The following is a 26202-nucleotide window of genomic DNA, read 5'->3' on the forward strand; positions in this document are numbered from 1 at the left end:
TATACAAGCCTAATTGCTCCAGCCTTTCAACATACGACAGTCCCGCCATTCCGGGAATTAACCTAGTGAACCTACGCTGCACGCCCTCAATAGCAAGAATTGTGAGAGGAACTGGAGGGAAATCCATGCGGTCACAGGGAGCATGTGCAAACTCCGCGCTAAAAGTACCTGAGGTCATGTATTTTGGTGCCCTGAGGCAACTGCTCTACCAGCTGCACCAATATACCATGTTATAATTATGTTATCTCTTGTGCGTCATGGTTGGTTATGTGGAGAAGTACATTTCTTTGTGTATACCGAAGATGGACACAAAATGCTGTAGTAACTCAGCGGGTCGAGTAGCATCTCTGGAGAAAAAGAGTAGTTGACATTTGTGGTCGGAACCCTCCTTCCGACTAAAACATCACCTACTATTTTTCTTCAGAGATGATGCTTGACTCACTGAGTTACTCCAGAATGTTGTGTCTATCTTTGGTATAAACCAGCATCTGAGGCTCTTTCCTACACTTTCTTTGTGCGTACTTTGGAGCCCTGGACAGGCTGTTGAGCCTGGCATTGGGTTGAGGATGAGAGCAGGACCATCCCTGATGGATTAAACACTGAGCAAGTGGAAGGAATACGTGGTTGGTGTCATACCAGATAGGAACATTCCATTCAATCTATTAAGTTTGGTGAATCTATGATTCAAGTCTTCCATCTGTTTCCATGTTTGGCCCAGGTAATCATGGCAACAAACAGAATTGATATCCTGGATCCTGCACTGCTGCGACCAGGGCGAATCGACAGGAAAATAGAATTTCCTCCTCCAAATGAAGAGGTGAGTTGGGAATTGGACCGGGAAAAAGGTGGTGATTCTTTTTTTTGTTTTAAATTCATCAGCTCGCAAAAAAAATTTCAAAAAGTCTGGTGCTTCCTGACTTGCACCATCAGCGTTTGATCATACAAGTCATAGAGTCCTACAGCACAGAAAGAGGCCCTTCGGCCCATCGTGTCCGCGCCGCCCATTACCAAACACAGTCTAATTTTAATCCCATTTTCCCACATTTGGACTGTAGCCCTGAATGTTGTAGCATTTCAAGTGCCCATCCAAATGCCTCTTAAACGTTGTGAGTGTTCCCGCCTCCACCACCACCCCAGGCAGTGAGTTCCAGACTCCAACCACCCTCTGGGTGAAAAAGTTCTTTCTCACATCCCCCCGAAACCTCCCTCCCCTTACCCTGTATCTATGTCCCCTCGTTGTTGAACCTTCCACCAGTGGAAGAAGTTCCCCGCCATCTACCTTATCTATGCCCCTCATGATCTTGTACACCTCGATCATGTCCCCTCTCAGCCTTCTCTGCTCCAGGGAAAACAACCCCAGTCTGCTCAGTCTCTCCTCATAGCCGAGGCCCTTCATCCCTGGCAGCATCCTGGTGAATCTCCTCTGCACCCTCTCCAAAGCTATCACATCCTTTCTATAATGTGGTGACCAGAACTGTACACAATACTCCAGCTGCGGCCTCACCAGTGTTCTGTACAATTCCATCATTACCCCCCTACTTTTATATTCGATGCCCCGGCTAATGAAGGCCAGTAACCCATATGCCTTTTTGACCACCCTGTCCACCTGTCCTGCTGCCTTCAAGGACTTGTGTACCTGTACTCCAAGGTCCCTCTGTACCCCTGTCTTCCCTAGGGTCCTTCCATTCATGGTGTACTCCCTCTCCAAGTTATTTCTGCCAAAGTGCATCACCTCGCACTTTTCAGGATTAAATTCCATCTGCCACTGCTCCGCCCATCTGACCATCTCATCTATATCTTCCTGCAGCTTGCAGATCCCTTCCTCGCTATTCACCACCCCCCCTAACTTTGTGTCATCTGCAAACTTGCTGATCATGCCCTGTACGTTGACATCCAGATCATTAATGTAGATTACAAACAGTAAGGGACCCAACACCGATCCCTGCGGCACCCCACTGGACACCGGCCTCCAGTCACAGAAGCAACCTTCTACCATTACCCTCTGCCTTCTGTCACTAAGCCAGTTTTTTATCCATTTTGCCATGGTGCCCTGGATCCCATGGGCTCTGACCTTCTTGACTAGTCTCCTGTGTGGGACCTTGTCAAAAGCCTTACTGAAATCCATGTATACCACATCCACTGCACTACCCCCATCTACCCCCTTGGTCACCCCTTCAAAAAATTCAATCAAGTTAGTCAGACACGACCTTCCATTAACAAAGCCATGTTGACAATCCTTAATTAACCCTCGATCCTCCAAGTGAAGACTGATTCTGTCCCTCAGAATCTTTTCTAGCAGCTTCCCCACCACCGATGTCAGACTCACCGGCCTGTAGTTCCCAGGTTTATCCCTACTGCCCTTTTTAAATAATGGCACCACATTAGCTATCCTCCAGTCCTCCGGTACATCCCCTGTTGCAAGAGAGGCTCTGAAAATTTGTGCCAGAGCCTCCGCAATCTCCTCCCTTGCCTCTCTCAGCATCCTGGGATACATCTCGTCAGGGCCCGGAGACTTATCCACTTTTAAGCCTGCCAGAGCCTCCAGCACCGCCTCCCTGTCAATAGCAATATGCTCAAGAACATCACAACCCTCCTGCTCCATTTCTAAGTCCGCATCGCCCTCCTCCCTCGTAAAAACAGATGCAAAAAATCCATTTAAAACATCTCCTACATCCTCTGGCTCCACACACAGCTTTCCACTATGGTCCCTGATGGGCCCCAATCTTTCCCTCGTTATCCTCTTACCCTTGATATATTTATAGAACACTGGGATTTTCTTTTATTTTGCCCGCTAGTGCTATCTCATGGCCCCTTTTTGCTCTCCTAATTTCTTTTTTAAGAACCGCCCTACACCTTCTGTATTCCTCTAATGATGCCTGTGCCTTAAGTTCTTTATGCCTTCCAAAAGCCCCCCTTTTTTTTCGAATCAATCCTACTATATCGTTCGACATCCAAGGTTCTTTGGACTTGTTTGTCCCACCCTTAAACTTTAGGGGAACATGCTTCCTCTGTACTTTTTCAATTATTCCTTTGAATAACTCCCACTGTTCTGATGCGGTTGTCAACAACATTGACATTCTTTGGAAACTCAGAAGGGGAGCAGTTTCTGGAATCAGATAAGGAAGGAATGTCATAAATCGAACCAGATGGGCAGATGGAACAAGTTGGGGAAGGGGGTAGGAGACCCAGTGGGTTGAGTGTGTGGGTGGAAGGCAGATGGGACCTGGTGGGGAGGAGAATGTATCTGGTCAATGGGGGGCTCGGGTTAGTTAGAAAGAAAGAAGGGAGGGGGGTGTTGTGAGAGAACTTGAATAGATCAGAAGAATAGAAAGAAAAGAACAAAGGGCATGTAGAACATAAAACTATCAGTTGGAGGAACATAACAGGTCAGGCAGCATCTGTCGATGGAAAGGAATGATCAATGTTTCCGTTTGAATCCCTTCGTTATCAACCTGTCCCAGCAAACAATGGGACATTATGGCCGCCACCCTTCCTTGGTCATCTGTTACCAGCTCTGCTCTGTTCTAGCCTTTTTTTTAAACCTCCATTTCCCTCCCCTTTTCTTTCAGTCTGAAGAAGGGTCCCGACCCAAAATGTCATCCATCCTTTTTCTCCAGAGATGCTGACTGACCCGCTGAGTTACTCTAGCACTTTATGCCTAGTTTTGAGTCAAAACCCTGCGTAGGGAGAACGGGTTACCTGAAATTGGAAAATTCAATGTTCATACCATTGGGTTGTTAACTACCCAGGTGTAATATGAGTTGGTGTGTAGGAAGAAACTGCAGGTGCTATTTTACAGCGAAGATAGACACAAAATGAGCAGACAGGCAGCATCTCTGGGAAGGAATGGGTGACGTTTCGGGTCGAGGCGCTCCCTGTGTTGTAATATGAGGCGCTGATCTTTGAGTTTTCATTTGGCTTCGCCCTGGTGGTGCTGGTGATAAATGGGGCCAGTTGGTTGAGTGTGTGCATGAGATGTAGGTAGAATCAAGGTGGGAGAGATGATTTTTTGGACAGATAAATGTCTTGTGTTAATGTCAGTCATTCAACTGCTGTGTTCACAAATTGATGCTCTTCATCCGTGTGCTTTGGTTGTAACTCATAGTAACTCAGAGAAGTGAAGGAGAGTTTCGAATTAGAACCAGATTTAACACTTCGTTGAAAAGCCTTTATCAGAATTTAGGCTCATTGACCTGAAATATTGATTCTATTTAGTTTTCCACAGATACTGTTTGATCTGCTGAAGGTTTCTAGAACTTCCAGGATTTTTTTGTTAACTTTCATTTGCATTTCTTAATTACATTCTGGTCCCACATCGTTTTAGATTTGATTTTAAGCTGAGGGATAGCACATTGCAAGCAATCAAAGAAAAATTATTAATTCCAAAATGGCAAAATTAAGAGATTTGCCTGTTTAAGGAACCCCTGAGTGTTGAATTATTTAATCAAAGGCGCTCTTATTAAACGAGGACTAATTTTTATATTTATTTACTACAATAATAGCAGTCAGTTTGTTATCGCACTTTAATTTACAATAACTTGTAACATTTCATTTGGTTTAGATTAGTTTAGTTTGCTTATTTTGTTCAAAAAAGCAATTGTTCCCAGATTCATTTTGTGAACTTTGCAAATTGAATTCATCAGACTTGTCTTCTCAGATGTGTTTGATCCTGAAATGAAATTTTTTTGGTAAAATTGTTTTGAATGCATTTCTTCCCTCTCTTCTCAGGCCCGTCTTGACATTCTGAAGATTCATTCTCGAAAGATGAACTTAACACGTGGCATCAATTTGCGCAAGATTGCTGAACTAATGCCAGGAGCATCGGGTGCAGAGGTCAAGGTCAGGGACTCTAGTAAATCCTAATCAATCCTCTGGCTTCCCCTTTCCACCTCCTGCCCCCCTATAAAATGTATCGGTGTGGATAATGCCCTATATATGCACTGTAGTGGCTTGCACACTTAACAATACACTTTCACTGCAGTTAAATCTGCTTTGGTGAAGTAAAAAAGCAGGAAGATATTATTATTTTTGGGTGTTTTTTACTGGTTTATTGTTACAAATGTACCCACAGACTCTCTTTAATTGTGAACGTGGAAACTCAGATTTTTTTTATACATAGGGAAATAATGCTTTATCTTTCTGACCCTTTGTTAACTTAGAATTGTAAAAATGTATAACATCGTGACCCGGCCATCCAAAAATCCATTTAAAATGGCTGCCACATCTCTTGATTTGCAGCCTGTCGGCCAAGCATTCATTCAGCCAGCATTCATCTAGTTATTTTTAAGATATGATTGGAGTTTCTGCCATAACCACCCTGCCAGGTAGTCGATTCCAAATCCACAACCTTGGATTAAAATAAAATATTTCCCGACCGTTCAACCTTAAATCTCTAACCCTTGTTTGAAATCTCTCTGCTAAAACGAACTTCTTTGCTTGTAAGCCTCATAATTTTGTACATCTTTTCAGACAACTCCAGTTCATCCAATCTCCCCATGCAAGTAAAATTCTCCAGCATCCTCGTAAATGAACTTCTAATATAGTGTCAGGCATTGTATGCCATACTCGAGTGGTTGCATTATTTTTTTGTTCAAGTCTGAGGTTTCTTTCTTTGACCAGTGAAAGCAGATATCCCATAATCTGCCTTTTTAGGGATGGGCCAGAAATACTGACCTTGCTGGCAAAGGACCGATAGTTAAATAACTGGCTAAATAGTTAAATGTGATGGTGGATCTGTAAGGGCTAACATTAGGATGTGGGTTTTATTGCAGGAGTATAAAAGCTCCAGCTCGATTAGATTGCTGGGGCATCCTGTTTGTCAGCATGGAAGCGCGGTTTATGGCTGATCGTATCCTCTGATATCAGCAACCAGCGTTCAAAGCTTTGAAGTGTTAAGAAGAACATCTTGCCAACATGGACTGCCCTTTGTTCCCAAGAAAGAAGAGGACACGTAGGTCCCGATGGTCACAGAGGTCCCGAAAGACACATAAAGATTTATAGGGCATTGTAACCTTGCCATATAAGGCAGCGATGGAAACATACTGGCACATGTATTTAGGGTATAAAAGGTGTGTAAATGTAAGCTTTGGGGGAGAGAGGCTACACTAGCTGCCTGAGTGTTTCTGAACGCTCTGGTGCCTAGGCTCTCTCCCACCTGGGTGAGTAGAATAAAGAGGTTAAACGGATTTGGTTGTCTGACTATTCTGTTAATAGGTCACGAACTACAACAGATCAGTAAGGCTTCTGTTAAAATACAAATGTTCTTAAAGAGCTTATTAAAAATGTAGTAGAATTTCTGTGATCAAGTGGTGACTCCAGTATGAGATGGGATTGTCTTTTTAGAGGTGCCTTTATTTTTCAGGGTGTATGCACAGAAGCTGGCATGTATGCCTTGAGAGAAAGAAGAGTTCATGTCACACAGGAAGACTTTGAAATGGCAGTGGCCAAGGTAAGAAACTAAAGGTTGTATCAATCAGGTGCAATGGAAAATGCCGTAATTTGGCTTCAATGCTACAATGGAATGCACAACAATCACAGAAAGGTTGTGATGCAAGTTGTGAATGTGGAATGGATTACAGGAATTCTGGCACCATGCTTCGGGATGGCAGTGAGAGGAAATATAATGCAGAATAATTTCTTGGATTCAATGATTTTGTAATAAAGCCAAGTTGGACTGGAGTCTAAAATTAATCCTATAGCCATACACCTGTCTCAAATATATGCCCTATTTTCCCTGTTTCAAAAACGTCATATAAAATATATACAGCAGAAATTCTCCCAACTTAAAAAGTAATTCTCAGTATATTGCTAATGGCATGTTGGCCTTCATAACGAGAAGATTTCAGTATAGGAGTAAAGAGGTTCTTCTGCAGTTGTATAGGGCCATGGTAAGACCACATCTGGAGTATTGTGTACAGTTTTGGTCTCCTAATTTGAGGAAGCACATCCTTGTAATGGAGGCAGTGCAGCGTAGGTTCACGAGATTGATCCCTGGGATGGCAGGACTGTCATATAAGGAAAGATTGAAAAGACTAGGCTTGTATTCACAGTTTAGAAGGATGAGAGGGGATCTTATAGAGACATATAAAATTATAAAAGGACTGGACAAGCTAGATGCAGGAAATGTTCCCAATGTTGGGGGAGTCCAGAACCAGGGACCACTATCTTAGAATAAAGGGGAGGCCATTTAAAACTGAGGTGAGAAGGAGCTTTTTCACCCAGAGAGTTGTGAATTTGTGGAATTCTCTGCCACGGAGGGCAGTGGAGGCCAAGTCACTGGATGGATTTAAGAGAGAGTTAGATAAAGCTCTGGGGGCTAGTGGAATCAGGGGATATGAGGAAAAGTTGGGCACAGGTTACTGATTGTGGATGATCAGCCATGATCACAATGAATGGCGGTGCTGGCTCGAAGGGCCGAATGGCCTCCTCCTGCACCTATTTTCTATGTTTCTATATTTTCACACACAAACGCGTTTTCAATTGATTGTTACCAGTTACAAAATCAAAGCCTGAATAACTGAAAAGATTATTTTTTTGTCTATCCATGTTCTTGTGTGTAATAAAAGTGTGTTCTTTAGGGTTGGAGTAATGTTTAGGGTAACTGGGTTACCTAAAATTAGGTAGGTTTAGTTTGGATGCAGCATGGAAACAGGCTCTTTGGCTCACCGCCCATCAATCACTTGTTCATTCTATTTCCGTTATCCCAGTTTTTCATCCACTCCCTATGCATTAGCGCCAAATCTTTTAGGGTTAAATTAAACTAAACCCCGCACGCCTTTGGGATAAAGAAGTGGACACACACGGTCGCCGGGAGAACGTGCAAACTCTAGGCAGCACCAGAAGTCGGGATTGAACCCGGGTCTCTAGTGCTGTGAGGTTGCAACTGCCACCCAATTTAGTAAATATTTTGTACATTTTTCACTTACATTTACTCTTACAATCCTAATTATAGAACCAAAAATGATGTGGCCTGTATTTGACTGAACATTTGAGTTATTTGAATTCAAAGTCCCACTTCATTCACAACTTGCAGCATATTTCATTGATTATATTATTTTCTTTACTCTTCCAAAATATATTCCACACGTTTTTGTCAACGTGGTGGCTCTAGCATTGGACTCTAGATGGTTCTCGTTTTTCAGTGTAATGTATTGATTTACACCCACTCTTCATTCCATGCCTGTCAGCTTGATCTTTGCATCCATAGGAAAAGTTCATTCCTAATTATTCAGTGTTACTTTATTTATTATTCATCAGCATTATTTTATTTAGTTCTTGATTTATTAATTATTTTGTTACTATAATTAGCATTATATTCAGCATTACATTATTACTTTCTCATGTAAGAAGGAACAGCAGATGCTGGTTTAAATTGAAGATAGACACAAAAAGCTGGAGTAACTCAGCAGGGCAGGCAGTATCTCTGGAGAGAAGGAATGGGTGACATTTCGGGTCGAGACCTGGGTCTGAAGAAGGGTCTCGACCCGAAACATCACCCATTCCTTCTCTCCAGAGATGCTGCCTGTCCCGCTGAGTTACTCCAGCATTTTGGGTCTATCTTTGGCATACTTTCTCGTTGACATGAAAGGATGATATTCACTATCACTTGGTTGTTCACATCTATATTCAGCAAAATTGTCTGATAACTTTAATCTAAAAGTTATTGTTTTCCAATAAAATAATAATTGTTTAGTCTTTTTATTAGCATTCCATGAATCCTCTCTCGGCTTGGTTTAACTTTGGCCACTTGTTTATACTCTGCTCTCCATTGCAATAACACTGTTCACTCACCTTATCCTTTCCTTGCAGGTGATGCAAAAGGACAGCGAGAAGAACATGTCCATCAAAAAGCTTTGGAAGTAATTGCATGCAGGGAAGTTGGTTGACAAGTGACTTTACCATTTGAAAATGTTAAGTCATTCGAAGCTTTGTCTTTAATACATGTCATTAAAAAAACATGTTTGTTAATGGGTAATTTAGCTGCTAAAATTGATTTTCTTTCCTGAACTCTACCGGGCATTAATCTTGTAAAGATGTTTCACACGTTTAAAACAAAATCTCATGATTTACTTTGGTCAACAGAAGTAAGGAATGTGCATTCTCTAAAGAGACTGTGAAATTGGTCTCTCCAGGTTGGAAAACGAGACCTTTGTACCAATCCTGCTCACGTCCAAAAAAGTCTAATATTGGGTAGGGGGGGGGAAGAAGAATCTTCCTCGTAAGCGTTCTAGATTGATTGGCCCAAGAATCAATCTGGGGTAGTTACTGGATATACAAGAGATAGACACAATGCTGCAGTACCTCAGGCGGTCAGGCAGCATCTCTGGAGAAAGGAATAGATGATGTTTCAAGTTGAGACCCTTCTTCAGGCTGAGAGTCGGGGAGAGGGAAACTAGAGGTATGAAAAGGTACAGAACATATCAGAGCCAGCACCGATGACCAAAGAGCCCACAATGGTCCATTGTTGGCTGTGGAGGTGGTGATAACAAGCCGATACAAACAGTAAAACTAGCAGGATGACAAGGATGGGGGAGGACGGAGAGAGAGGGAATGCCAGGGTTACTGGAAATTCAAAATCATACTTAAACTGGATATGCAACATGGGTAGTGAACATTTGGCCCACCAAGATCACATAGACGATCAAGCAGCCTTCTTTATACTTATCCTATTTTTTCCCATCACCCACCCAAAACCATTTATCTATTAGAGGTAATTTTCAGTGGCCAATTAAACTACTCAATAAAGATGTAACCTTTACATCATTGGGATGAGAGGAGAAACCGGATGAAACCCCCGAGGTCAGCACTGAAGCTGGGTCATTGCCGTGGTGAGGGAGCGGGCGGCTCTGCTAGCTGCTCCGTTGCAGAAATGTATGTGTTTCACCCAATTCTGTTCCTCCACAACCCGAGGGGAAAAAAACACACAAGACATGACATAAACTGAAGCTGATCTTTACAGTCTTTATTTTCTACACACAACTTCTACAGCAAAATGTGTATATGTGTAATCTGTCATGGCTCTGGTACAAAAATGGTCCCAAAAGCAACAAACATCAAATTACAATGTAAATAACATCATTTTTGTGCCTTTCAAGCAGTGTCTGCTTCCAAAAAAAAAAATGCTCAACACATTTGCTATTGAAGCAGAGTTCCTACAAGCCAGTAAAACATTGCAATGTTTTTTTTATACCTACTGTCCACGAGAGGATCCGAAGCTCCCGAGCGTTGAATGATGGAGTGCAGTCCATCAACTAGTGCTTGCCTAAACCTGCTGCGTTGTAAAATCAGAATGTAGTAACCTCGGTCACATGAGCTCTTTGGGAATGGACGGCAGCTAAACCTCCATTAGTTACAAAGCTATGCGATTTTTTAACTGCATCAATATTCCAACAATATTTCACTTTGAGTCCAGTACCTCATTAATACGGGCATTCTCAGTTTAAATATTGTGTACCTTGGTCTTACACGCCACTGCATTGAATATAAAAGCCATAAAAAACATTTTAAAAATCTGTAAATATAAACGTGTAAAGCATCACTTAACGATTGTTGCACTAATGGCTGCATCTCACATACAACAGGAAGAATGTCTCTCAGTACAGTCACATTTTTTACACTTGGAAATTATCCTAGCTTTGCATGTTCTGGGGATATAACAGATCTGTGTCAAATTTTTGTGCTGGAATTCAATTAATTGCACTTGAAATCTGAACCTGTTTGTAATGGAGACTTTCAGTGTCTCCTGCTGTTACAATCTGTTGATCCACCTCACCCTGCAAACCTGATGAGCCCTTTCTAAATAATCTTTGTATTCAGTCACACTAACTGAAACAACTACCCTGTTGAAGTGGTGGCTTTTAATGACCGGATCATGTCAAATGTGGTAATAAAATGGAATAGATGGATTATTTCAATTTTAGTTTGGTTAAATATTGAATCCGTCATCCAGCAATAGAAACAGGCCCTTAGCCCCCCCCCCCCCAGTCCACATCAATCAACAAGCACCAGTTACATTGATCATGGCCACATTTCCATCTACCTTCCCCAGATTTATGCCACTTGCCAGCACGCCAGGGGCTAATTAACCACCCAAGCCACATCTTTGGGATGTGGCATGAAAGCAAAACACTCATGGCAGACCCACCCATTACAGGGAGAACACACAAAATCCAGTTAGATAGCACTGGAAGTCAAAATTGAATCTGGGTTACCGCAGCTATGACAGCTGTACTACCTATATTAAAAGAGTTTGATGGAAGTTTCAATTAGTATCCCTGATGGGAGTAAAAAAACTTTGGTAATATCGTCTGAGGAGCACTCCATGAACCTGGCAGGACTTCGGGTGCAGGGGAAGAAACCAGTGCTCTTAAAGAGCAGCATCCAGGTCCTGTGCTACATTTATGCAAGAGTTATTTGTGGAGAATGAGGTGAATTGTACGAACCTTCCCTTAAGTAATGGTCGAGGATTGGAAGATTGTTAGGAAAACCGTAATTACTTTGCTGATTTGGATGAAATACGTTTCCTAAAATGCCTGCGACGATCCATAATAGATCATAGACCTTGCAAATGAAATATTCTTTTGTATTTTAGAGTTTCAACAAAAATCGCGAAAAGGTTGAAACAAAGTAATCTAAAATGCATTATCTGGCAATAACCTGCAGAGCTGAGAGTTTGAGGAAAAAAATTGAAGTGTAATTAGTAATTTGCAGAGCTATGGGGAAATGGGACCGAACAGAATGCCTGACAAGTTGGCATGGATTTAGTGGGACAACAACCAGATGTGCCTTGAAGTTTTATTGTCTAGGAAACTGGCTGACGTGGGTAACAGTCTATGTACAAAGTGCAGATTGTGTACGATGTTTAATTACGCCTGATACATTTAATTAAGAGACATGCCCTCCTGTTGCAACCATCTAAACACAACACAATCTCACAGAAGCAAATTTCCCTGCATTTCAATACCCCAGCTAAACTATTCCACACTCGCGCGCACACCCACAGCAATCATTACTGTAAACTTTTAAAGCTAAAGCTTTGCAAAAATCTGGAATTCAGATGAAACATTTAAATTTGCATTTTGCAATTTTACTTGAAAAATTCTTTTTACCTGAAATATTCAGCTCTTGTTACCCTCAACCTTTATCTTCCTGAACACACAAACTTTTTATATATATATTTTTTAACAAAACAAGTAAGTTGTGCAAAACTATTGGAAAGCAACTTTCTAAATTAAACAGCTCCAAACACAATATGAGACTGCAATCCCATATTTGTGGAAATTTCATCAGTATTCCTATTCAGATTAAAGGTAGACACAAAGTGCTGCAGTAACTCAGGGGCTCAGGCAGCATCTCCGGAGAAAATGGATGGGCGACGTTTTGGGTCGGGACCCTTCCTCAGATCCGTTCTCCAGAGATGCTGCCTGGCTTACTGAGTTACTCCGGCACTTTGTGTCTATCTTTAGTATAAACCGGCATCTACAGTTCTTTGTTTCTACATTTCCTAGACAGATTGTTTGGATCTACCTCTGTGCAGAGTGGTACAAGTTGTGCCATGAACAGAAACCCCAGTGTTGTTACAGGTTCTGCTTAGTAAAGTAGAAGCTCCGTTATCTGAGCATCAGTGCTTTGGTTTGTGCATTCGAACTGCATTATTTTCCATATGGCTCTGATCTGACAAACATCATTTTGATTATTCTTTGCATAAAGCACGATGTGTATTTGAAATCGAGTTGCCGAATCCTAAAATCAAGTTAAATGCTTATTACAATTCTGTTGCTACAGTGCTTATACCCCTGCTGACACAGGCAACATGTTTCCAGAGTCTTGCCTTTAAAACCCATTCTGGTGATTAGCAGTTTCAAAGAACCAATTTCCAACATTCAACTTATTAAAAAGAAAAATGATTCGAGTTTGAACACCAATAAAGCAGTAGTTTGAAATAATTAATCACTTCTGAAAGCAAAATCCACAAGGACACATTTATCATTTTCCTCTCCACATTTTGCGACTGTTTGGAACCTGATGATCATTTCCACATCAGCTCTCGTCACACAACAGTGTGAAGCGGAAGAAATTGGTCCTTGCTAGCTTGAACAAATGTAAATCACCCCATTCCACATCCCTTCAAGATTGCTGCACGAAATCTGTCCGCAAAACTCCATTTACCTTAAAGTACACCGTCGGGAAACAAACATGTTTAAAACGGTACTTATGTAAACTTCAAACAATGATAAATCCGAGTATCCTACATAGTTCAAATAAACTAAATAGAATTTATCTTGATTTCACAATATTCACACAGTATCTATTTCAAAACTATAATCAAATTCATCTCTCATCAGTGTTCACCATCTGCAACGTTAGTGCGATTTCTGATACCAGTTTTTGTTTGGTGGATTGAATTCAAACCACACTTTGCACTGGTACATTTTACTTTCTTAGTTGCAACATGATGTTTAAACACTGGCAGAAATGTCCTTGTAATAAACTAGCTTACAGGATATTGATAAAGATTTAAGGCACAGATATAGCTCTAGAAACTGTGAGATGTACTCTTCTGAGAGCAATGCAATTTGGATTGTCACTGCAAGGAGACAAGCTGAGTAACGTACATCTTTATCACTAGTCTGATGGACTAGTGGTCCATGTAGCGTGATATGTATTTTTCCAGAGACTAAAATAATTCTTCATGGAATGTGATTGCCATCACCTTGGCTCGCAGCTGTAATATCCTGTTCCAATTCCAGCTTGCGTAATCTATACTTTGAAGGACCAAAATGATGAAAACTGAGCGGATTCTGAACTCTACAAAGAGTGACAGTGCTTGGTCCTAATATTATGTTCCCACAGTTCTCAGAAAAGATGAAAAAGTACTTTTCACTGACTCTACAAGTTCAAAGTTTGAAAGATTTGAACGGGAGAAAAAAGAACACCACAGGCCAGAAATTATGACATTAAAACGCTGAACGCATTCATTAACCAGGAATGCAAACAGGAATTTCTGGCCAGAACTGTGATCCAAAATTATGATTGCGTGTAAGCGCTGGAGAGACTTACAACCAAACAATGTGGTTTTTATCCTTATGATACCACAGCTGTCAGAAATAATGTTTCAACACCCTTCAATATTCCCTGGGGATAATTGGGATCCTGCTCTTTACGTTTACGATGCCTTCACTTTAGGAAGTTGTCCAGCTATTCTGGGCACTCCAGGGGTTATGATAACCCGCTCTGATTGTGCAATCTATTTATCTGTGGCGAAAACCTAAAGGCAGATTTGGGCCGTACCAGAAGGCTTTCAGCCAAATGAAACTGCTGGGGTTATAAATAATCAAAAATAGACTGAACACCCTTGAATTGAAAGCAATAGTTTCTAAAAAAATAATTCTCAGTTGATTTGTTCCTGCAGATGTTAGTAGACCTCTGACTAAACACTGCAGGAGAGGGAAAAGGGCGTTTACATTTAAGTATTGAATTCTTTTTTTTTATAAAATAAAATGTCAAGACTTTACAAAAATAGTGCTGGAATGTCCCTGGTAAGGAGCAGCTTTGCTGCTGGTGACTTATCCTCCAGCCAGGTTGTTCTCGGATGTCAAGGAAGCAATGCAAGTAACATTGAGTTCCAGTTCTTTGGAAGGGGGGCACTAGGTGAAACGTATTCCCAATACTTGTTCCAGTTCTTGTCTACGTTGCTGAACCTGTTCAGAAAGAAAAAGATTACATTTGTTATCCTAATTTGACCCTGTATTAGCACAGAACAGAACAGGACAGCACAGGAACAGGCCCTTTGGCCCTCTATGTCCATGCTGAACAAGATACCAAGTTAAACTAATCTCTTCTACCTGGATGTGATCCGTATCCCTCCACATCCATATTGGTTGATGTTACTTTGTCGTTGCTTTGACAGATTCTGGAATAGTACGGGTGGCAGGGGTTATGGGGAGAAGGCAGGAGAAAGGGGTTGAGAGGGAAAGATAGATCCTGCTGTGATTGAATGGCAGAGCAGACTTGATGGGCCGAATGGCCTCATTCTGCTCCTATGAATTGTGAACTTATGAAGTGAAATACCCTTGAGTGACCACCAGGAGGATGAAGAGCGCCTAGTCTTTGCCCTTTTATTCTCTGTGCACAAGTCAGATCTCACCTCCCCCCCACAGTATGTGAACTGAAAGAGGTGAAAGAAACTGTTTATTACGATGCGAGCGCTTGAATCTGTGACTGAAAGAATTTCCCCTACTTGAAACAATGTTTTGGTGCATTAACCATCTCTGAGAGCTTTAAATGTCCATCACACTTGTAGTGTAAGGGTGCATTAACTTGGAACTTTACAACAAGACAGTGACTTTCCTGCTCATCCATAACTGAACACATCATCCAGGAAGTACAGTGGGGCTGTGATATGCACATGATGAAGAATGTTGCTATATTAAAAATCAAACTAATTTCCATTTCATAATATATGCACCACTACTGGACACATTCCATTCTTCCTATTTAGTTTCGTTTAGAGATACAGCATGGAAACAGGCTCTTCGGCCCACTGAGTCCACAATGCCAATTCGATCACCTGTCCATAGTTCTGTGTTATCTCACCTTCATATCCACTCCCAACACACAAGGAGAATTTCAAAGGCCGATGAACCTACAAACCCGCAAGTCGTTGGCAGCTGGGAGGAAACCCATGCAGTAACTGTCAGAACATGCAAACTCCACACAGATAGCAGCCGAGGTCAGGATCGCATCCGGGTCTCTGGCGCTGTGAGGCAGTGGCTCTACCAGCTGCACCACTGTGCCACCTTCTAGAACCCATTAACAGGTTCCCAACAAAGGAATCAGCTGGCTTTGTTCTTCACTTATTTGAAGAGGTTGCGATTTGTGGACTGGAAAGACAAAAATCCTGGAACAAACGAACTAATGTGACATCCAAAGTACATGCTGTTCCCAGACATTCCTCTAATTGCAGATTCCAAAGGTCAAACTTGTGATGATTATCCACAAGATCTCAATGCTTATTGTTCATTTACATCACATCACAAACACAACATGAGGACTGACAACCTCCAAGTTAAGACTGGCTAAATTACCAAACCTAGCCTCACCTCACCTACTCCTCGACCGTTGCAACAGTCATTTTTAGTTTAGAGATACAACGTGGAAACAGCCCTTTCAGTCCACGCTGACCAGTGACCACCCGTGCTCTAGTTCTACCCCACATATTACAGACACTTTACAGAAGCTAATTATCCTACAAACCTCAACGTCATTGGTATGTGGGAGGAGACTGGAGCATCTGGAGAAAACCGTGCAATCATGGGGAGGACGTACAAACTCCATGCAGATAGCACCCGGATCGAACCCAAGTCATTGGCACTGTAAGGCAGCAACTGTAAGGCTGTGCCACTGTGTTGCATTTGCCTGCCCATATCCTGCTATGCGATGCCCCTTCAACAATATGTCTAAATGTGACTTAAACAAAAGTTGTATCTGAATCCACACTGCCTCTTCTGGCAGAACGATTCAGATATCAACCACCATCTTTGCGGGGAAAAAACTGCCTATCCGGTTTATTTTCTTACACTTAAGCCCCACTTTTAAAAAGCACCAGCTATTGCAGCCTCTTCAAAACACTGCTGTTCACAAACTTTCAAAAGACCTGAGTTGTGGCCAGAGACTTGGCAATCTGGTTTTCGAGAGCACGAGGAGCTTGGTCTCGATTCACGATGACCTTTCATGAAGGAAAGTAATGGACCAGTCACGACGATGTACTTTCTCCCCCTTCAGAAATGCCGAACCTGCTCAATATCTCAACATCTCCCATTGACCTCTCAGGTTTGCAGCAACTGCACTCATTGCCTTTCCCCCTCTCCCTGGCCTATTCTTTTAACCTGCTAGAATTTGCCAATTTACACAAAGGGTGGTGGCTATATGGAACGAGCTGCTGGAGGACATAGTTAGGGCAGGTTCTATCACATTTAAGAAACATTTGGACAGGTCGGCGGATAGGATAGATTTAGAGGGATATGGTCCAAACGCAGGCGTGGGACTAGTGTAGATGGGACATGTTGGTCGGCGTCGAGTCGAATGGCCTGTTTTCATGCTGTCTGACTCTGACTCTAAATCAGACCACATCAGCGGCGTACAAAGTAATGGAACGAGAAGTTAATTGTAAATGTGAAGCACTAAACTCCACCGCTTACCACAAAGAGTAAAGCAACGATGTGTGTGTGTGTGTGTGTGAAAGTGATTGGCTGTACCTTTGAGAAGATGAATCTTCCAACTCCCTCCTTTGTCCAGGGTTCATGGTAAAACTCAGCCCGTCTCTCCTCCTCTGGGTTGCCAGTGACATCAGTCATAATCTGCAGTCAATACAGAGGGACATTAAAGCAAGAATCTTTACCGGTAAAGTGAAAATTATTGTGTGACTGAGCTGGAATTGTGTTTCTGAGGGCAAAGACCAAACTTAAAACTTTGTTTTAGCTCTCTATGGGAGGAAACCGGAGAAAACCCACGCAGGTCACAGGGGGAGAACGTACAAACTCCGTACAGATAGCACCCGTTGTCAGGATCGAACCCGGGTCTCTGGCGCTGTGAGGCAGCAACTCTACTGTTGCGTCACTGTGCCACCGTCATTTACTTCAACTTCTGGCCTCATCTGCTGCTCCCACAGACTGAGATGAGGAAAAACTTTTTTCACCCAGAGAGTTGTGAATCTGTGGAATTCTCTGCCACAGAAGGCAGTGGAGGCCAATTCACTGGATGTTTTCAAGAGAGAGTTCGATTTAGCTCTTGGGGCTAACAGAATCAAGGGATATGGGGGAAAAAGCAGGAACAGGGGTACTGATTTTGGATGATCAGCCATGATCATATTGAATGGCGGTGCTAGCTCGAGGGGCCAAATGGCCTACTCCCGCACCTATTTTTCGATGTGATCTAATCAAGCCACAGCCCGTTGTGTACATTGTAAGCAATTCTTCTCTGCATGATCAACCTCACCTTGTAGTCGTGGCACTGCGACTTTGTCCAGTCCTGAATAAACTCCTGAGGATGGGTGCTGAAGCTGAGCATGAAGTCTCGTTGGATCTTCAGCTGATTGATCGATTCAATCGTGTCATGAATCTGGAAAACAACGCATCTGATGACCATCACTTCAAATACAGTTAGAATCTTCACAATCCATCTTGTCAAACACTGAATGGCTCGAAGGGCCGAATGGCCTACTCCTGCACCTATTGTCTATTGTCCATTGTCTATTGTCAAACATTGTCAAACATTTGTTTGTTTGTGTGTACATCTGTGATTTTTAAAATTTTGCTCATCTCATGTTGCAGTGCAAAAGACTTAAAATATTAATAGACAATAGACAATAGGTGCAGGAGTAGGCCATTCGGCCCTTCGAACCAGCACCACCATTCAATGTGATCATGGCTGATCATTCTCACTCAGTACCCCGTTCCTGCCTTCTCCCCATACCCCCTGACTCCGCTATCCTTAAGAGTTCTATCAAGCTCTCTCTTGAATGCATTCAGAGAACTGGCCTCCACTGCCTTCTGAGGCAGAGAATTCCACAGATTTACAACTCAAAGCCAAATAGTCCTTAGAACTCGACTGTCTCCACATAATAAAACTCAGATTAATCTACGTCTACACATCCATGTAGACACCAATTTTGCCAGAGATTTTGTCATCTTTTCAAGAGGTTACTTGTCTGGATGTTAACTATTAGCCATCTGCTCCACAAATCAAAAGAAGAAGAAGAGAATTCTTCTGGCTGTCTATCTCAAGCTAGTCTCGTTAGTTCATTTTTGATTTGTGTAGAGGTAAGATTTCTATTCTTGCCAGAGCACGTTGATGAAGAATGCAGAAATGTAAAAACTCGTGCTCATAGACTGGAGATGAAGGTGAGGAACTGGCCTTGATTACGGAGCCCTACGCATCAAAGACAAGGCAGAGCTGCCAGTTAGAACAACATTTGATGAGGGGAGATCATTTGGCCTCAAGTAAATCAAAGCTCTTACACTTTAACATCAGGAGATTTTTTGAGCAAGTCTATTGTTTAAGAAATAGTTTCGGCGGCATGGTAGCACAGCAGTAGAGCTGCTGCCACACAGTGCTAGAGACCCGGGTTCCATCCTGATAACGGGTGCTGTCTGTTCAGAGTTTGTATTGTGGCGCGTTGATAGAGGCCCGAAATAAAAGCAAGGAGCCAGGTATTTCGGGGACGTTATGTTTTATTATTCCTCGGTTATCAGACGGGTCGAGTCTGCCGGAATGGCTTCGCGCCCAAAACCTTGTCCTTATATACATGGTACCGGACCGCCTCCCTGGACTGGTCCATTCCCGTGCCGAGGGGTCGGTAGTAGTATGGCCCGACCCTTGGGAGCCGCCACAGGATGTTGTCCCCCCCCGCGATACGTGCGTGGGTTTTCTCCGAGATCTTCGGTTTGCTCCCACACTCCAAAGACGTACAGGTTTTTGTAGGTCAATTGTTTTGGTATAAATGTTAAACTGTCCCTAGTGCGTGTGGGATAGCATTGTAAGAAAATAACTGCAGATGCTGGTACAAATCGAAGTCTGAAGAAGGGTCTCGACCCGAAACGTCACCCATTCCTTCTCTCCTGAGATGCTGCCTGACCTGCTGAGTTACTCCAGCATTTTGTGAATACCTGGGATAGCAGGGATCGCTGATTGGTGCAGACTCGGTGGGCTGAAGGGCCTGTTTCCGCGCTGTATCTCGACTCTAAGCTAAACTAAATATTAAGAGTTTGTTGCCAAGTCAAACACTTACCATTGCACAAACGATGAACGATTTCAACTACCTGTTTAACCCTCTGTCCTCACCAATTTCATTTCACTCTGTTCATTCCATTTTCATGTAATTTTAGTAATATTCACAGCACAACCTATCTAAACTATTTAATACTTGATATACTTCAATGCATCCCGTCTTTCCGTGCTGTAAAACACAAGCTTCTCTTATCTTTTCTCTGAACTCTACACTTGCTTTTAATCAACTGTATTATTTTTTTAATATCTTTTCCACTACACATACATCAGCCATGTGCCATGGCAGACAAGGTTTAATGTAACTGTGGTTTGATCACTGAATTGTAAAACCTTTATCATTCTTCTGTAGACCCATATCCTGCTGTTGTGTCCTTATTTTGCTATCATATTTACTTGTAGAATAGTTTTATCGTGGCATCATTTGGGAGTGGAGGTTGCAAAGTATAATTATGACAGTATTGACCAAAATTTAAAAAACAGCCAAGTTAAAAAAGTCATGGTTTTTACTCAATAAGAATTTACAAAATAAATCCTTCAAACACAAACCTGCATTTGTGAAAATAACCAGACTGAAAAAATGTTGCTCAATCATAAAATTCAGTCTTCAATATTTTCGTAAAATACTTGGTTGGCATATCCAAGACATTTTTTTTGTGTCACCTTATAAATGACAAATATAGCAAGGTGATCCGTTTCAGAATGTACATTCTGAATTATAATATGCCACTTTGTGGTTTATCAGTTATAGGAGCAGAATTAGGCCATTCGGCCCATCAAGTCTAGTCCGCGGTTCAATCATGGCTAATCTATCTTTCCCTCTCAACCCCATTCTCCTGCCTTCTCCCCACAACCCCATTACAAGGTGGGTAATTCTGCAGATCCTTCCTTGTTTGTGGTTAGCACTGACCAAGAAACAATGACTCCAACGAGAATTCTATCTTCATTCACCCATCCCCCGCTGGCAATACTCTGTGCGGGTCGGTCGGGGACGAGCTGTCTGTCCGTGGGCGTGGGGAAGAGAGTGGAAGTTTTGTTGCCTCCATCACAGTGAGGGGGTGTTTGGAGTCACTGTGATGGACGTTATGTGTTGGGGTCATGTGTCTTGTGTTCTTTTTTGTGTGTGACTGCTATGTAGTTTCGTTCGGTACCTTGGTACCGAATGACAAATAAAGCTCTGTTGAACTGTTGAAAGGGGAAGGAGGTCTTTTAAAACGATGAAAGGTGTTTGAGCCTTCATTTCTTGATGATGTTTTGATTGGATTCCCTCGTCCACATTCAACAAGCGTTGTTACGATACTAATGGCAGTCGTCCTGTCACCGACACTCTTGGCTGTACAGGGACCAGCCCACAGCGAGGCAACACCGGCAGAGATTCTGCTCTCAGCAGCTCCTGCAAACTATCATTGGATCATGTTTAACAGCTAAACACATGGAGATACTCTCTCTGTAACCACAGGAAGTCTTCCTCCAACAACAAGCCTTCAATGGAGCAAGGAAAACCAAAATTGTTGGGGAATAGTCCAACTCCACCGCTTTAATGGCCTCAATGATTTTAAAATATCCATTGGCTTGGCCTCCACAGCCTTCTGTGGTAAAGTGTGTTATTGGATACGGTTCAAATCTCTAAACATTGTTCTCCTCGAATCTAGTACTCTTTGCATTAGACCACCAATAGGATATCAAGATGGATCGTGTGTGAAATGTGGGGAAAATTATCACTGATGCTCAAGACCACATCTTGGACCTGAAGCATTGGGTGGGGGAAGCTAGCTGTGCAGGCAGAGTTATCAGGAAGGGTGACTGGTATTTAATGGCCTCAAGGACTCACCTTAACATCCAGGACTGCAATCTCCTGCTGGTTGGTTGTTGAAAGAAGGAAGTTGCTCATTTGACTCTTCAAAGGGTCATCGACCTCTACATCAATGTCGTAACAAGCAGTTTTCTTCTGATCACTTGGATCGACACTGCAGTTGATGTAAGAGAAGAGATTTATCTCTGGTCACTAAAATAGCGTTTGAAATTTTGTAACCAGTTGCCCCCACAGCAGAACACATACCTAAATCCAGTTCATTTCCTGCACTATACCCAGTATCAATGGTTTCATTGTAGGGCCCAGTTTTAAATGACCGGGTATTACCTAACCCAATCACCAAGTGTATATTTCACTAATGGAGGCACTAGAGACTGTTGGGGGAACTCGCATCTGTCGGGGTGAGGGGTGGAGGTAAAAATGTCAACGCTTCGGGTCGAGACCTTGCCTGATGCAGTTCTGGCCAGCCCAACGCAGGAAGGATGTGAAGGCTTTGGAAAGGGTGGAGGTTAACCAGAATGATTCCTGGATTAAGGGGCATTATTTACAAGGAGAGGTTGGACAGACTTGTTTTCTCTGGAACGCCAGAAGATGAGGGTAGAACCGTTGTAAAACTATGAGAGGCCTTTTCCCCCCAAGATAGAAATATCAAATATTAGAAGACATGGCTTTAACGTGACAGGGCAAAGTTCAAAGGATATGGCATGATTTATTTTACCGGGAGTTGAAGCAGATACGATAGTGGCATTTAGGAGACTTTTGGAGAGGCGCATGGGTATCCAGGAAATAGGGGTATATGGAATACATGCAGGCACATGAGTTGGTCTTGGGGGCTAGTGGAATCAAGGGATATGGGGAGAAGGCAGGCACAGGTTATTGATTGTGGATGATCGGCCATGATCACAATGAATGGCTATGCTGGCTCGAAAGGCCGAATGGCCTCCTCCTGCACCTATTTTCTATGTTTGGCACAGACATTGAGGGCCAAAGGGCCTGATCCTGTGCCTTACTGTTTTACGATCAAAGAAACATCGACAGTTCTTTTCTCCCTCACAGATGTTGCTTGACCTGCTGAGTTCTTCTACCAGATTGTTTTTTTTGTTGTTGCTGAACATTATATAACGCTGATGCAGATTATTACATTATAGGTACTTCTCAACTGGATTTAAATTGTAATTTGCTGCCACTTATCTAATATTGTGACGTCATCGCATCCTCAGTTTAATGACATTGAACACAGATCCAATCCATCGGGGAAGCTTCACTATTGTCACGGAAAATTTAGAGTCACACGGCAGGAAACAGGCACTTCGGCCCAACTTGTCCGTGCCGACCGAGATGCCCCGTCTAAGCTCATCCACTTTGACTGCGTGTGGCCCACATCGCTACACATCTTTCCTGTCCAGGGGTCTGTCCAAGTGTCTTGTAGATCCTGTTATTGCACCTGCTTCATTACCTCCTCTGGCAGCTAATTTCATATACCCACCACCCTCTGAGTGAACACTCTGTCCCTCAGGTTCCTACTAAATCACATTATATCTATGTCCTCTGGATCTTGATTCCCCTAACCCTGGGAAAAAGACTCCTATCCCCCTCATGATTTTGTACACCTCTGTAAGACTTCCTCTCAGACTCCTGCACTCCAAGGAATAAAGTCCTAGGCTGCTCAACCTCTCCCTACAACTCACACCCTCGAGTCCTGGCAACATCCTGGTACATCTTCTCTGTATGCTTTCCAGCTTAACAACGTCTTTCCTGTAACATGGTGACCAAATCTGAACACGATACTTCAAATGTGGCCTCACCAATGCCTTGTACAACTGTAACATGGCCTCCCTACAAGACTCAGGCCTATGAATGAGACATTAAGCCCCATGTGGCCTCAGGTGAACATAGAATTCCCACCTCAGCAGGTTATTCCCTGACTAGTAGTCATTGATTGATTGAGACAGCATGAAAGCAGGTCCTTCTGCAGCCCACCGAGTCTAAGCCAACCATCGCTCACTCGTTCACACTAGTTCTGTGTCATCACACTTTCACATCCACCCCACACATTGAGGGCAATTTGCAGATGCCAAGTAACCTACAAACCCACACGTCTTTGGGATGTGGGAAGAAGCCAGAACACCTGGAGGAAACCCACGTGGTCACAGGGGAGAACATGCAAACTCCGCACAGACAGCACCCGAGTTCAGGATTGAACCCCGATGTCTGGCACAGTGAGGCAACAGTGCCACTGTGCCTGTCTTATTAACATTATTACAGCTGATTGGCTTTTATAACATCTCTTTGTGAGACCTTGACTGGGCACATCACCTGTCAAATTTGCCACAATGAACAGTGACTACATTCACACACACAAGCGAGGGGTGTCCAGATTCAGAGACAGTTTCTTCCCAGCTGTTATCAGGCAACTCAACCATCCTACCAAGAACTAGAGAGCAGTCCTGAACTGCTACCTACCTCATTGGAGACCCTCAGACTATCGTAGATCGGACTTTAATGGCTTTATCTGGCACTAAATGTTATTCATGTTATTCCCTTTATCATATATCTGTGCACTGTGGACAGCTCGATTGTAATGATGTATTGTCTTTCCACTGACTGGTTAGCACTCAACAATAGCTTTCCACTGTACCTCGGAACACGTAACAATAAACCCAACTCAACCCAACACATCCTGGCTGTAAAGTGACCAGGAGGACAGGAAGGGCACTATATTAACTCAAGCCCACTTCTCTTGCTGTCTCTTTGCTCCATCAGTGACTAGCTCTTCCCAAAGTGGCGGATACACCTCGGGACACTGCTAGTTTCTGATGAGTGCCGTGTACCCTGGAGGGCACTAACCAGAGCTGATCTACTCATAAGATCATAAGGAATTGGAGTAGAATTAGGCCATTCGGCCCATCTAGTCTACTCCGCCATTCAATCATGGCTGATCTATCTCTCCCTGATAACCCCATTCTCCTGCCTTCTCCCCATAAGCTCTGACACCTGTACTAATAAAGAATCCATCTATCTCTGCCTTAAAAATATCCACTGACTTGGCCTCCACAGCCTACTGTGGCAAAGAATTCCACAGATTCATCACCCTCTGACTAAAGAAATTTCATCTCCTTCCTAAAAGGACGTCCTTTAATCCTGAGGCTATGACCTCTAGTCCTAGACTCCCCCACTAGTGGAAACATCCTCTCCACATCCACTATCCAAGCCTTTCACTATTCTGTATGTTTTCAATGAGGTCCCCCCTCGTTCTTCTAAACTCCAGCGATACAGGCCCAGTGCCGACAAACGCTCAGCCAATTACTGCCCTGAGGAACCAAGTATTCTAGGTGACACTGACCAGCAAAGGCCAGAGTTCTTACCTGATCATGTGGTTGATAACGATGGGGTCCGGATGTTGGAGGAGACCAGCCAGTTTTATCGGGATCTCGGTGAACTTCATCCGCATGCAGTTAAATATCTAAGAGAAAGAGTCAATGTGAACAGAGGTGACAAAAGAACACGGGACACCAACTGCAGGAGGAGCAGACAGATGATGTCCAGCCTTCATATTACCTGAGGAAAAGGCATCTATTACTGGAGACTTCAGAGATACGGCGTGGAAACAGGCCCTATATGTTATAAGTTGTGGCGAACAGCAATGTTTGTTTCAGATTCGCATGTTTTCCCATTTTAGTTTAGTTTGGGTTAGAGATACAGCATGGAAACAGGCCCTTTGGCCCACCTAGACTGCACCAACCAATAATAACTCACACACTATTTCTATCCGACACACTAGGGAGAAAATACAGAAGACAATTAACCGACAAACCTGCACGTCTTTGGAATGTGGGAGGAAACCAGAGCAACCGGAGAAAACCCAGGCAGTCACAGGGGCGAACGTGCAAACTCCATACAGACGGCACCCATAGAAAGGGTCGAACTGGGGCCTCTGGCGCTGTAAGGCAGCAACCCTACCACTGCCGAAGAAAGATACAAAATGCTGGAGTAACTCAGCAGGTCAGGCAGCATCTCAGGAGAACATGGATAGGCGACGTTTCGAGTCAGGACCCTTCTTCAGACAGATTTCAAGAGGGGACAGGAACAAAAGCTGAGAGAGAGGAGGGGCAGCCAAAGCAGGGCCAGTAATAGGTGAACACAGGCGAGGGGGGGGGGGGGGGGGGGGGGATGACAGGCAGATTGTTGGACAACAGCCAGAGATGAAAAAATAGTTGAGAGCCCAGAAGGATAAAGAGTTGCGAATTGTGAAGCTCGGGGATAGAAAGGTTGTGAGTTGTTCCATTACTGAGCTGCGGTTCCACCTGGAAATAAAGTGGACACCTGAGGTAGACTTGTAGGCAGACCCAAAATGCTGGAGTAACTCAGCAGGACAGGCAGCATCTCTGGAGAGAAGGAATGGGTGACGTTTCGGGTCGAGACCCTTCTTCAGTCCTGAGTAGACTTGTGTTCAACTACTACATTTCAGAAGGAGTCGCTGAATTATTTTACATTAGCTAGCTGTCCAAATGAACCTGATACAGTTATAATTTATGGCGAGTTTCACGCTGTATTTGTAAAAGAACGGCAAGCAGAGGTACGGAATGGGAAGTAGATGCTTGATTCCC

General features: G+C 43.2%; 2 protein-coding genes across 5 annotated transcripts in view; one reads left to right on the forward strand and one right to left on the reverse strand.

Moving 5' to 3' along the window:
- Nucleotides 1–8992, forward strand: part of psmc5 (proteasome 26S subunit, ATPase 5) — a 43445-nt gene extending 34453 nt beyond the window's left edge. For all 3 annotated transcript variants that reach the window (XM_078424945.1, XM_078424946.1, XM_078424947.1), the window contains exons 10-13: nucleotides 719–817; nucleotides 4729–4839; nucleotides 6362–6448; nucleotides 8809–8992. In XM_078424945.1, coding sequence (XP_078281071.1) covers nucleotides 719–817; nucleotides 4729–4839; nucleotides 6362–6448; nucleotides 8809–8862 — 351 coding nt within the window. In that variant the 3' untranslated portion in view covers nucleotides 8863–8992. The remainder of the gene's footprint in view (nucleotides 1–718; nucleotides 818–4728; nucleotides 4840–6361; nucleotides 6449–8808) is intronic.
- Nucleotides 8993–9954: 962 nt separating this feature from the next.
- Nucleotides 9955–26202, reverse strand: part of smarcd2 (SWI/SNF related BAF chromatin remodeling complex subunit D2) — a 50126-nt gene continuing 33878 nt past the window's right edge. For both annotated transcript variants that reach the window (XM_078424403.1, XM_078424401.1), the window contains 5 exons: nucleotides 24961–25058; nucleotides 21614–21749; nucleotides 17995–18117; nucleotides 17256–17357; nucleotides 9955–14699 (listed from right to left, as the gene is read on the reverse strand). In XM_078424403.1, the coding sequence (XP_078280529.1) occupies nucleotides 14646–14699; nucleotides 17256–17357; nucleotides 17995–18117; nucleotides 21614–21749; nucleotides 24961–25058 (513 nt within the window). In that variant the 3' untranslated portion in view covers nucleotides 9955–14645. The remainder of the gene's footprint in view (nucleotides 14700–17255; nucleotides 17358–17994; nucleotides 18118–21613; nucleotides 21750–24960; nucleotides 25059–26202) is intronic.

The sequence above is a fragment of the Rhinoraja longicauda genome, chromosome 29 (genome assembly GCF_053455715.1).
Source record: "Rhinoraja longicauda isolate Sanriku21f chromosome 29, sRhiLon1.1, whole genome shotgun sequence".
Lineage (NCBI taxonomy): Eukaryota > Metazoa > Chordata > Chondrichthyes > Rajiformes > Arhynchobatidae > Rhinoraja > Rhinoraja longicauda.